General features: G+C 46.6%; 1 protein-coding gene and 1 pseudogene across 1 annotated transcript; both read right to left on the bottom strand.

Annotated features, from left to right (window-relative positions):
• The window catches only part of LOC110325723, a 39,901-nt pseudogene extending 39,024 nt beyond the window's left edge, over positions 1-877 (bottom strand).
• Positions 878-2,547: 1,670 nt separating this feature from the next.
• LOC110325024 (putative mediator of RNA polymerase II transcription subunit 26) lies at positions 2,548-12,831 on the bottom strand. The gene is made up of 7 exons (XM_021202825.1): positions 12,738-12,831; positions 9,902-10,045; positions 9,089-9,272; positions 7,900-8,015; positions 5,443-5,614; positions 4,210-4,325; positions 2,548-3,097 (listed from the first exon to the last, which is right to left on the bottom strand). Exons 2-7 carry the CDS (start codon positions 9,985-9,987, stop codon positions 2,953-2,955), a joined length of 819 nt encoding a protein of 272 aa, XP_021058484.1. The 5' UTR covers positions 9,988-10,045; positions 12,738-12,831; the 3' UTR covers positions 2,548-2,952.
• Between the last annotated feature and the right edge of the window lie 428 nt (positions 12,832-13,259).

Genomic DNA, 13,259 nt, shown 5'->3' with positions numbered 1-13,259 from the left:
ACCTCAATCAAGGAATCTCACCAGCACTTTGTCTATATGAATGTCCTTTGTAAAATATATCTGTATATCTATCTAGAAATATATATATATATATATATATATATATATATGTATATATATATATATATATATATATATATATATATAGAGAGAGAGAGAGAGAGAGAGAGAGATTTGTGCTTTTTGATGACATACAAATTCCTTCCACCCCAAGAACAAATAATGTCCTGAATGAAAATACGTAACAAATGGAATTCATACAGGGAGCTGTGGGACTCGGGAGGATAGAGTGACTGAAAAGCCTCCATGTGGACTCTCACCTTGTTGTATGCTACGCCCCCCATGTACTTCATTTCTTCATTTTTCTTGCTTGGTAGCCTGTAGGGCTAAGACTGAACCTAGGGCACTGTGCATGCTAGGCAACTACTCTAACACTGAGCTACATCCCGGGTACTGATGCTCATTCATCTTCTACAATTATACAGCAGGTTGGATGAGGAGACTCAGCTGTCAATTTTGGTGCCCCAAGAATAACCCTTGGGACTGGCTGACAGACTTCATTTAAGATTGGGAATGTTTAGCACTCTGGGAGAGGAAAGGAGATGCCTCCATCCACACTGTACACTAAGGATCCTTTAGACTTGGAATGGCTGATATGAAACTATCATCTACCAGCACATGTGCCAGTAAAAGATGCCAGGTTAATCTACCCATCTGGGCACATTTACCAAAACAACTACACACTATGCTGAGAGCCCACAAGAGAGTAAGGCATAGACAGCCACAGGCTCCTTTCATGTACTAAGATGGACACAGACACACACTCAGTAGGGTAGTAACTTGGAAGTATGTCCTGAATCTCCTCACCTGGATTCATCATGTCTAAAGATGGCTCTTTCTCTGTCAGGCACAGGACGTAACAACCAAGTATCCCACGGCAGAGACTAACAAAAGCTTCTATCCTGCTTCTCTGGATGTTGAAACTGTAAAAATCTCTGGTTTGCCAGCAACTGTCTGGAGACTCACAGGATTATGTCCTCCACATTTTAACACACCGTCTCACCTCCACTCTCAGAAAGTTGGTTCTAGTCAATAAACCATAAAACAATCACCTGGAAGAAACACTTCCTCAGTACACTCTAAGACCTACCATGTCCCTCCTACATTCCAGGTTTGCACAGGCTTGCACAGGCATGCTCTCCACAGAAACATGTGGCCACTGATGCAGGCTCCGTGCACTGTGGCTGCTCTCCAGCTTCCTTCCAACACTGCTTAGATGAAGGTACTTTCCTTGTTTTCAAGGATTCGTTATCCTACCCTATCATCAAGGAGGATAATCTCAATTCTTCACCAGATGTGCCTAAACTACATTTCATCCCAGATGAGAACTGAGAGATCTGCTCCAAAATTGAAAATAATTGATGCCGAACTCATAGAAAGCAGTGGCAACATCAGAGGTCTGCATAAATGTCTGGCAGTCGAAGAATCCTGGCATATCTACCCCATGCACCTGACCGAACACTTCTTCAGTTAGTTGGAGGTGACCAACCCAACTAAAACTTTACATATGCTCATCATCTCTAACAGGGTATCTGACTCCCTCTTCTGGCCACTGAGGGAACTGCATGCAGAGGGGCCACAGACAAGTCAGCCAATTCACCAAAAATAACGTTTTTCCCTTCTTGCTCTAGCCCCACTCACTCAAGCCCTGCTTGCTCCAGCCTGAAGATTGATTGATTTGTTGATTGAATGATTGATTATATGGAAGTACACTGTAGCTGTCTTCAGACACTCCAGAAAAGAGCATCAGACCTCATTGCAGATGGTTGTGAGCCACCATATGGTTGCTGGGATTTGAACTCAGGACCTCCAGAAGAACAGTCAATGCTCTTAACCACCGAGCCATCTCTACAGCCCCAAATAATGTTTTATACACACACACACACACACATACACACACACACACACACACACACACACATATATATATATATATATATATATATATACACACACACACACACACATACACACATACATATCACACAAATGTACGAGCAAGGCCAACAACATCTGTAAAAAACTACTTCACAGCATAACTTGGAAGGTGATTATATCTGTTATGTCGTTATTACTGATGCCAATTTCAAGAAAAACTGAGGCTCATAGCTCTGTATTTCCTGATTTCTTTTATACTCCTTTGAATGTTCAGATTTCCCGAGAAGCTATAGAGCAATAAGGGTGTATTTATCAATAATTTCTTCCACAGGGTTAATAATGAACATGTGTCATAGAGGATTACATTTTATGGGCAGCAAAATCCACGACAGCAGGGATATGGGATGGTAGTGATTACAGCATCAAGTGTGGATCCGTGGAGTCAAGCATACCCACGTACAAGACGACATCTGCCTGTATGGCCAGGCTGGTTGTGAATTCACTATGTAGCCCACACGACCTGGAACTTAGAGATCCATCTCTGCCTGTAAGTTCTAGGGTTACAGGAGTGGGACAGCACACCTGAATATAGACGATGGTCTCCGAAGTGAAGAGTTAGAAATGTTTATTATTCATAAAACATACTTTTAATGGGCATTAAAAAAGAAGTCAGTATAAACAGTGAATGATGCTAGCAATTTTTGAAAAATGATAATAAGAACAGATAGCATATCAATAAGAAAACCAAAACCAAAACATCTAAGAGCAAAAACCCCAAACAGAAACCCAAACACAAAATTATGCTAAGCACCATTCTCTCACTACAGATTTAGCATCACAAACCCTCAGCCTGTCCCTGGTCTTGGACACAGTGACAGGGCAGTCACCTCGGTTCTCTCAAGGGGAGTTGTCAGAACATCGAAGGAAGCAGACCCAGAGGAAGACTGGTGGCTCACAGGCTCCATAAAATTAGGGCCTATTCACAATGAGGAAATAGAATATGTTAAAGCAAATCTATCCAAGGGATTTTGTGGTTTCTGGGGATGGGGCTCGGCAGGCTCCGGATGCAGCGGGTGGCTCCTGACGCAGCAGGTCTTTCTGCAGGACACTGTCTTCCTGGGCTGTGGCCAGTTCCATCTCATGCCGCAGTTTCTTAGACCTGGGAGAGGAAGGCAGTTAAGCCACTGGCTAGATAGGGACCTGTCATGTTAGCTGACAGTCTGCTACCTCCCACCACCTCAACTGTGCTGGTCACTCAACATGGGTCCTTAGCCTGAAGCCATTGTTTATACCCCAAGGAATAACACTCGCATAGTAGCTGGGCCTACAAACATTCTCAGCCTTACACACAGGTCAGAATCTGATCGAGGTACTGTATGTTCTTTGTTCTACTAGAAAGTATAGGACTTCCTCTTGCACTCCAGGGCGTCCCTTTGTAAAGATAGCCTACCATACTCAACAGCATATGAGTGATGCTACAAGTTACTTATGGCGAGTTAGTGATGGATCACAGCATTATACAAAAGGACACACTACAGTCTTGCAGCCTTGGCACCTGAGCAAGGTCATGATGATAGCTCAGCCATGCACTCAGAAGGCACCAGGGACCCAAGCATCACACACGCTCGAGCCTGTGAGGCCTGAGCACCAATTCTTCAGTGGCGTCTCTGAGTACAATGGCCCAGCACAGGCTCTGGAACCAAACAAAGCTGACGCTCCTCAGGACTAGAGCTGGGAAACTGCATCGCTGCTCTGTATGGGAGTCTGTGGTAGGACACTTCCGTGAAGGAGCTGAACAACCCAACAGCAGAGGCATCTGCATCCTAGAAACTGCTTGACCTATTGCATCCAGAGAAATCGTATCACAGAAATGGTTCATCACCAGGGAAAGCAGTGTTACAAGGAGTGGAATCTCTTCTCTACGGGGGATGTTCCTAACTAAAATGTAATTTCAGCCAGAGATGGAGGTGTACACCTTGAGATTCCATGACTTGGGGAGGTGAAGCAGATCTATGTGAGTTCAAGAACAGCCTGCTCAGATCGTCCAAGGCACAGAAGGCAGTCACAATGGCTTGCACACAGAGACCGTCAACCACCTGGTTTCCTGGACAGAAGTTCTTCCTGACTAGACCACCAAAACCCATTGAGTTATGCTTTTCCTGGCAGTGGTTCTTAGTCTTGCGAATGATCAGAAGCCCATATGAGAGAGAGATATCCCAGGTACAGGGGACCCAGGCGGCTCTACCCTCGCCTTCCAGCCTGGGATCCTACCTCATTTGGAGGACCTCAAAGTCATACTTGAGCTTTTCTGCTAACTCCCTTTGCTTGATGGCCATCTTCTTCTTCTTCAGCACATACTGCAGCTTTTCCTCCATCCGTTCCATGTGCTGTTCATTAGAAGATGGTGTTATACACGGGCATGCGTAGACACCCATATAAGAGGGCACACACACACACACACACACACACACACACACACACGAGGATCCCAAGAGATCCTGTCATCCAGGCAAGCCAGAAGCTTCCCCCAGCGAGCTTCGGGAGAAGCAATAATCCCTCTGCTTCAAGGTAAGAATGAGAAGAAAATGGCCCAATGTACACACACACACACACACACACACACACACACACAGAGAGAGAGAGAGAGAGAGAGAGAGAGAGAGAGAGAGAGAGAGAGAGAGAGAGAGAAGAGGAGAGAAGAGAATGAGAATTTAGGGAAAAGCAACCTCATGTTCAATGAGCATGGAAGTTTAGATTAAGCACACCAGTTCTTTCAGAGGAGGGTCAGAAATCTGCTGTCCATCACGTGGGAGGGTGCTATGCTTGACTGGACTATACTGAAGTGATTAGAGAACCTTTCTCCCTTGATTTCCCAAGTCTTCAACCCACAGCCCCTTAAAGGTTTTCCCCACATCCCTGGTCATGTAATCAGGTCCAGAAAGGATGCTCCAGGAAGGGAAAACTGTCCTGCAACCCTCACAGAAAAGAGGGCTGAAAGGTTTCTCCTCAGGCGTCTGTCAGTGTGAACCAAGAATTGAGCAAATAGAAGACACAATGAGAAGCATTTGACATTTGCATTAGGCTCTTCATGCACGCTGCTTCCAACCTGTGGTGTCCCATGACCCATGCCATAGAGAGGAGTCATAGAACCCAGAACCCAGTCAAAGCTCTGTTGTATAGCACCCTGCCAATCATGAGAACACGTACATGTGGACATGCTATTCACTCATGTCCCTCCCTGGACTGCAGTTTCAAGCAGGGCAGCAGCGATTGCTTGCCTATAATTGATTTTCTCACAAGACACTAACAAATAATACTTGTGCATAGACAGAGAAAAAAACAATCACATTACCCACGGTGGGTGACTGGTTGGAAGTGTGTATTACGAAAGTGATAGGTGGATTATAAAAGGGATTATAAAGCAGAGGTGAATGGCTAAACAGAAAGGCAGTCCAACGGGCAAATGGGGCTACACATTTACCTAAGCCACCTGCCTGTTCCTACCTTTTGGTGCTGGGTCTGGAAGTCACTGTCCTCCTCCTGTTGCTTCTTATAGATTGGCTTCAAGTCTTCCACGTGCTGCTGTAGTAGGGCACAATCGCCTTGCATTTCCTTGTTTTCCTGACTCAGCATTCCCACCTCCTTCTTCAACTGATTCAGCCCTGTCAGGAAGCAGCTGTGCAGGTGGCTGGAAACAACATGTGCACAGTAAGTCCCTGCTAGCCTCCCCCTGCCACTTCTACTTCAAGGTTGCATTAAGCCCAACAGGACCCAGGTTCCCATGAAGTCCTAGGAAAGGGTCCAATCCCGCCATAACAGCTGTGCTCAGACAACCCAAAACAACAAGAACAGCCAATTCAGGAAATTATAAACAGATTCGAAAGTCTCCATCACCAAGAGGGATCCATGTCCTTCAAAAAGAATCTCCACCTTTCCTTACGGCTCAAGGTAATAGGGAAGCATCAAAAGGCAGTAACTAACCTCACCGTAGGACAGGGCACACAAGAGGGCAACCTCTATGCAAGTGTTCCATAACAATGACCTGTAAAACTGTGCCTGTGTCCCAGAGACCCAGGGCACATGAAATCATTGTTTGTATCACCAATGAGTAAGAACCACACAGTAAGCCGGGCATAGTGGCACACGCCTTTAGTCCCAACACTTGGGAGGCAGGGGTAGGTGAATTTCTGAGTTCGAGGCCAGCCTGGTCTACAGAGTGAGTTCCAGGACAGCCAGGGCTATACAGAGAAACCCTATCTAGAAAAAAAAAAAAAAGAAAAGAAAAAGAACCACACAGTAGCTGAGACTAGACATTTTCTCTGTGCACTATACGTTCAACATCCTACTAAAAAGGATAGGAATTTTTCCTGCAGAGAACAGGCATCATTTTGTAAAAGCAACCTACCATAATCAACAGCATATGTGTGATTAACGAGTTATTCGTGAACAGTTTTTTATGCACCGCATCCTTTTAGAGAGACCCAGATTACAGCCTTGCAGTCCAGAACCTGAACAAGGTCAGGAGGCTGGCTCAGTCCTGCTGCTCAGGCGGGATATATCTTGCACCCAAGCGACATGCTAGAGTACCACAGAGTACACCTCTTTCAGAGGGCAGTCACGCTAGATCCCTTTTTGTGAGCGCTCCATAGCTTCAGCAACAGTGTCAGGCCTTGGGACCTCCCCTTGAACTGGATCCCACTTTGGACCTGTCGCTGGACCTTCTTTTCCTCAGGCTCCTCTCCTTTTCTATCCCTGTCATTCTTCCAGACAGGAACAATTATGGGTCAGAGATGTGACTGTGGGATGGCAACCCCATCCCTTACTTGATGTCCTGTCTTCCTGCTGGAGGTGGGCTCTGTAAGTTCCCTCCCCCTACTGGCATTTCATCCAAGGTCCCTCCCTTTGAGTTCTAGGAGCCTCTCACCTCCCAGGTCTCTGGTGCATTCTTGGGAGGAGGGGGTCCCCTCAACCTCCTATTTCCTGAGGTTGCCTATTTACGTTCTTTCTGCTGGCCCTCAGGGCTTCAGTCCTTTTCACCACCCAATATCAGATCAGGTTTCCGCCCCCCCACTCTAACCCCCCACCCCATCCACTCCCCCCACCAGGTCCTTCCCCTTCTCTCCACTTGTGATTGCTTTCTTCTGTCTCCTAAGTAGGTCTCAGGTGTCCTCACTTGGGCACGTCAGCTTGTTGGGCTTTTTGAATTCTGTGGACTTTATCTTGGGTATTCCGTACATCTTGTTTGGTTGGTTTTTTTGGTTTTTGGTTTTTTTTGGTGTTTGTTTGCTTGCTTGTTTGTTTTTTCTAATATCTACTTATTAGTGAGTACATACCATGCATGTCCTTTTGGGTCTGAGTTACCTCACTCAGGATATGTTCTAGTTCCATCCATTTGCCTGCAAAACTCAGGATGTCCTCGTTCTTAATAGCTGAGTAGTATTCCATTGTATAAATGAACCACATTTTCTTAATAGTTGAGTAGTATTCCATTGTGTAAATGAACCACATTTAATAGATAAGCTCTATTAGCCATAGAACTCTTTTCACAGAAATGGGTAAACATCCAGAGGGCACGGTTAATGGAGTGGATTCTGTTCTGTAAAGGGGATATTGGGAGTAAAATATGAACACAGCCAAGCATGGAGGTGCCCGTGTTGAGATCCTATCAAGCGGGAGGCAGAAGCAAGAATATCTCTTGTGAGTATGAACACAGCCTAACCCAAACACACAAGAGAGCAGAGAAGGCAGTCATAACAACTCGGTCATATGAAGGATCAAACATATGGCTGGTTTACTAAACAGAAAGTCATATTGACATCACAATTAATTGAGCTGTTTTTTTTTTTTTCCTGGCAGTGGCTCTAAGATTTGCTGATGAGCAGAATCCCATAAAACACAGAGATCCAAGGTATCATGGGATACCAGGAAGATCAACACTATGTTCCTAGCCTGAGCTCCTACCTCTTCCGGAGGACCTCAAAGTGATACTGCAGCTCTTCCGCCAAATTCTTCTCCTGGATGCCCGGCTCCTTCTGTTTGTGTCTGTCCTGCAGCAATTCCTCCATTCTTTCCGGATCCTGTTCATTAGAAGATGGTGTTCTTAGTGGAGGGTAGTACACTAGCACGCAGAGATGTTCATACAATACCAACCACCTACACAGGATCCCAAGAGCTTGGAGGTAAGCCAGACAAGCCAGAAGCTACTAAAGTATGCTTCTGGGGAGGTAAGAATTAGTGTTTCAAGATAGGGATTTAAAAGAAAAGAAGCAATGTTCTCCTCTAGCCAACGCACACAGGTATGCTGCAACACACCGTCCCCTGGCTTAATGTTAGACGACCTTGAGAGTTTGGACGAAGCACACCAGCTCTTTCAGGAGAGGGATGAGGCTCTGCCATGCATCTCTTGGAAACAAACAGCTGTGGAAAGCATTCTCTGCCCTGCCAGATTATGCTGAGATTATAGAACATTTTCTCCTGAGCTCCCACATCTCCTAACCCTTCAAAAGACTTCTTTCCATATCCCTGGTCCTGTAGCCACCTCCAGACTGTAAACCCAAGGAAGGGAGATGTCTGCAGCAACACACAGAGAAAGCAGGCCGACAAGCTGCTCCTCAGGCTTCTGTAGGTGTGAACCAACAACTGGGTAACCAGAAGAGACCTCACCGAGATGCAGAAAAAAAGGAGAAGGCCACATGCCACCCAAACGGGTGACAAGGAAAAACAGTCATTTGTCACTTGCACTATATTCTTCTCCCTGCAAGGTGCTTCCCACTTATGATGTCCCAAATCTCCTGCCACATAGATGAGGACCCAGACCTCACTCAAAGCGATGGACCCCACCTATCATGAGGACATATGTGGGTGTGATGTGATGATATTTTTCTCTCTCCCTCACTGGACTGCAGTTTCAACTAAAGCAGCAGGGTACGCTGCCTATAACCCAGTTTCTCAAAAGAGACTAACGTCCCAGAATATAGACATTTCTCTGTGCATAGACAGAGAAATGAACAATGAGTCCATGAGGTAGGTGGCTGGTTGAGAGTGTGGATTAGAAAGGGGGTGGGTGAAAGAACAGGTGGGTCAGTGAACAGACAGGAAGTCAATGAGAAATGGTGAACAACACCAGCCTGACCCAGCTGCCTGTCCCTACCTGCTGCTGCTGGGTCTGGGGGTCACTGGTGTCCTCCGGTTGATTCTTATAGATCAGTCTCAATTCCCCCAAGTTCTGCTGTAGTGCGGCACATTGCCTCCGAATTTTCCTATTTTCCTGCTTCAGCATATCCACCTTGGTCTTCAGCTGAGACTGGGCCATCAGCAGCTGGCTGCGCAGGTTGCTGGAAAGAGACTGCACAGTAAGCACCTGCACCCTCCTCTGGCCATTGCTACCTCCAGATCCCATTAACCCGCCCAGATTCCAGGTTCCCATGGAGACCTACAAAAGGGTCCAGTTCATCCATGACAGCCGAACTCAGAACATCCAAAATAAAGAACGGCCCATTCAGAAAAGAATAAATGAATTCTGAAGTCCACAACACCAATAGGGATCCATGTCCCTTGAAGAGAAAGAGGAATCACCTCTTGTAAACTGTCCAGAGTAATGTGAAAACATCAAAATGCCGTGTGCACATAATCTCAAGGGAGAACCAAGGGAGGTTATTCTAAATACCTGTTCCATGAAAATTAGCTCTGTAAGAACCCAGCCTGAGCCCCCAGAGGTTTCACTGACACCATCTCACAATGTGAACCACTTTTCTGTCTAAAGGCTCCTGAGCATGGTAAGACAATGCTGGGAGGGATGAGAATCTCTTTTACACTTAGAGAAACTGAGTCCAAAAGGCCCAAGCCAGGCTGATGGCCAAGAGGCAAAAGGGATAGACCCAGAGTTGGGGACTCTTCAATCCAGGAACAAAGACAGACAGAAATGGCCATTCCCCCCTTTCAGGGATGCCTGACAGGCACTTACCGATAGAAGCCAGACTCCTCCTCAAGCATCTTCAAGTTCTTGGAGGCCTCAGTGTTTTTCCTGTTCAAGGTCTGCAGCTGTGACATGGCATGCTTATGTTGCAAATGCAATTTCTCATAAAATGTAGTTGGCCTGTGGTAGGGGCTGGACCCAGGAGGATAGAATGCCATGAACACAGACCTGTAGGATCACTCAGGCTGTGCCCATTACTGCCCCAACCCAGGGGATGCCACATTCTACACCTATTAACCTGTAACCTTGTTATCCTCACCCCTGGCCACCAGAGCCTAGGTGTCCAGGTGGAGGCTGCTCTGGCTGCATAAACTCACTCAGTAGGCCTGAAGGGTCAGTATCAAATTATAACCTCAGGAGCCTATGACATAGGTCTTGACCCACCAGAAATTTGTGATTTCATTTCTCCTGTTTTCAAAACAGGGTTTTCAGATCCTGGGTAACTCTTATTGAAGAGGTAGACATTGCACATAATACTGGGTTGAGACCCCAGCACCAGGAGAGCTTTATAAACTACTGGAAGGATTCAAATGTGCAGTAAGCTCATAGGCCAAGAGCTGTGCTGTTTAAAGTGGGGCTCCCAGACCTAAGCACTGTCATCACCATGGAACTGTGAGACAGACATATCCTTGGGCCAAGAGGCAGATCTCTGCACCCCAAAGTCTAGAGACACGCAAACATGCAAACATGTGGTTGGGCTTGTGGGACACAGGCATGAGCACACACACAGGGAAGCAAAGGAGACAAAGTCAGAAACAAAGACATTAGAGAGACAGAGACAAGGAAGAGAGCGCAAAATGGGATGCTGGAGAAATGATGGAGCAGTATCATCTCAGAATAGAAGGCACAAGGATCAGTAGGAACAGCGATGACCCATGACTTGTAGTCAGGCACGCACAGGAAAACCTAGGGCCAGGCCCTTCCAGGTGCTACCAGGAACTTTCAATTCTCAATCTCTTGCCAGGCAACTAGAAGAGTCACCGCAAACCCACAACAGCTAGAATCTCACACAATCTACCACATGCCAAGGCCTTTCTGAACACATGCTAGGAACTCACCACTCTCCCCTGCCTCAACCTCCGATTTCTGTTACTGAGACTACAGGCTTTGGTTTTCATTTGAGGAAGCAGAAGAGCCCATTGCCCATCCCACTTCTACCCAAGGCTTCAAGTTCTGCCTCTCTTCCAGGAAGCATTTAGGGACATGAGGTGTCATGTTACCGAGCACAGGGATACCTTGGCGGAGTAGTCTCTTCAATCCAAGATTATAAAAGGATGAGGGTGACACTGAAGACCCAAGACTGACACCAGGCAGTCTGAAACAATGAATACCTATTGTCCACGGACCCTTCAGTAACGAGGATCAGGCGATCTCGCTGCTCACTTCTCTCACTCATCATCGTAAGCTGAAGCTGTGTGGTCAGCCTCTCTGTTTCCTTCTTCACCTGCTTCTTGGTGAGGACAGGTGTAGGGGCTGGTGGCTGTCTGCCAGCCTCTGTAGGTAGAAGACTACACGTGAGCTTGCATAGTGAGAAAGCATAGAGGATGGACAGACCACTCTGAGGCACAAACAGAAAGAGAGCACGCCTGCAACCCAGGGACACCCCAAAGATTTTGGCCCAGGCTTGAGAGGCCTCCTGTGTGGATCTCAGCTCTCCCATCATTCTGTAGAGTGGGGAAGTATCAAAGCATCCAGGTGTTTCCTCTGCCTCCCTACACATGCTCATGATTAGCACACAGATGGCCTCTCGGTGCTTATTAACAACTGCACATGGAGCAGTTTGGCTTCAGAGGCCTCAAGTCTGTGATTTCAGAAGCCAGGAGAAAAAAAAGAGTACATTCTACATGCACTCAGATGCTGAGAAGATGCTCAGAGCTCCTGCGATGTCACTCTAGGTCCATGCCTGTGTGGATTAGAAAGTCATGCAGGGGCAGAACATGGTCAACAGACTCATCAATTCACCCACTGGAAGATCAAAACACCCCTGAGCTGGCACTAGGATCTATTCTCTGTCTGGGTCCACTGCCTCAGACAGTTGTTTGTCTATACTAGAGAAATGCCTGCCACCCACAAAAGCTGACTCAGAAACCTAAGAAGACACTCTCAATGAGAGCTCATCAGAAGAGTTCTGGTAACATAAGGTCACATAGCCAGAAGCACCTTCCTCTCCCTGCAACTATGGTCAGGAAGCCACTGTACCTACACGAAGCCATGGGTAATAAAGTTCAGTGACGTTAGGCCTGAACCTGGGAATCAGTCAGCACCTGACCCTGGTGGTCTCCTTTTGTTCCCATATTATACTACCAATCCCCTGTAAGAGTGGATAAGAGCTCTGAGCTCACAGTAGAACACCTTTGGTCTTGCCAGATCCCTGCTTTGTGCTGGACAAACTAATGCTTTGAAATCCTTGGATTTCAGGGGTTACGATAAGCTACAGGAGGCCATTTGCTTCCTGGAGGCTCCAATTTCAGTGCCCCATTACTGGAAGACCCAGCTCAAGCCCACTTCTTCCAGGAAGTTCGGCACTCTCTTCCAGGACGCACTGGGTCTTCCCAGGACCACTTCTTTCTTGTTGGATTACACTGAGATGGAAGCCCAGCTTCCTTCTACCTTACTCTGGTCCTCAGCCTTGAAAGCATGACTCAAGATGAACTCTGTGGGTACTGATTGAATGCTCTAAGAGAAGTTGGTGTTGCCACAACACTGGTGACATCACAGGGGATGCCAAGAGCTCTCCAGGATACAATAGAATGTCCAGAAAAGGGACTGCTGATATCATGGGGAACAGCCTTTGCCTCCCTGATAATGTTCTCCCTGTACTCACCAGAAACTGAAGCGTCCTTCCCAGAAGACTCTCCTGGATCATAGCCAATGAGCAACTCCTCCTTTCAAAGCCAGAGATCTGCTCTAGGCTTGATTGGAAACACCTTAGCTCTTCCAAAATGGGAGACTGAGTCTTTACTTTCCCAAACCCTGCCCAGGAATATCTCATTCCTTCTTCAAAAGCTACTATTCAGCAATACGAGCAAGCCGACAGTGAGAAATCACACCAGGGTGGGTGTGGAGGATGAAGGTCACCTGTATCATCATTTACAGCTGCTTGGAAGCGCATCCAGGAAGCACCAGCAGGGCTTTGTTGCAATGTGAAACGTGAGTTAGGGGATACTGTCAGATAAACCATGTGCTTAACTTTTAAAAACTACTCCAAGATGCCTTAGCGGGTAAAGAATTCAGCCACCATGGCGTTGGCATCGATATGATGAACTGTTGGCAAAAGAAACTGAAATAGTGGAGCCACCAAGAGAAAAGCCCTTGGACCCAGTGTGGTGCTTTCCAAAGATACCAA

Source organism: Mus pahari, chromosome 8, assembly GCF_900095145.1.
Source record: "Mus pahari chromosome 8, PAHARI_EIJ_v1.1, whole genome shotgun sequence".
In the NCBI taxonomy this organism is placed as follows: Eukaryota; Metazoa; Chordata; class Mammalia; order Rodentia; family Muridae; genus Mus; species Mus pahari.
Note: the sequence above shows the minus strand (reverse complement) of the source record. Positions and strands in the feature narration are given on the sequence as shown.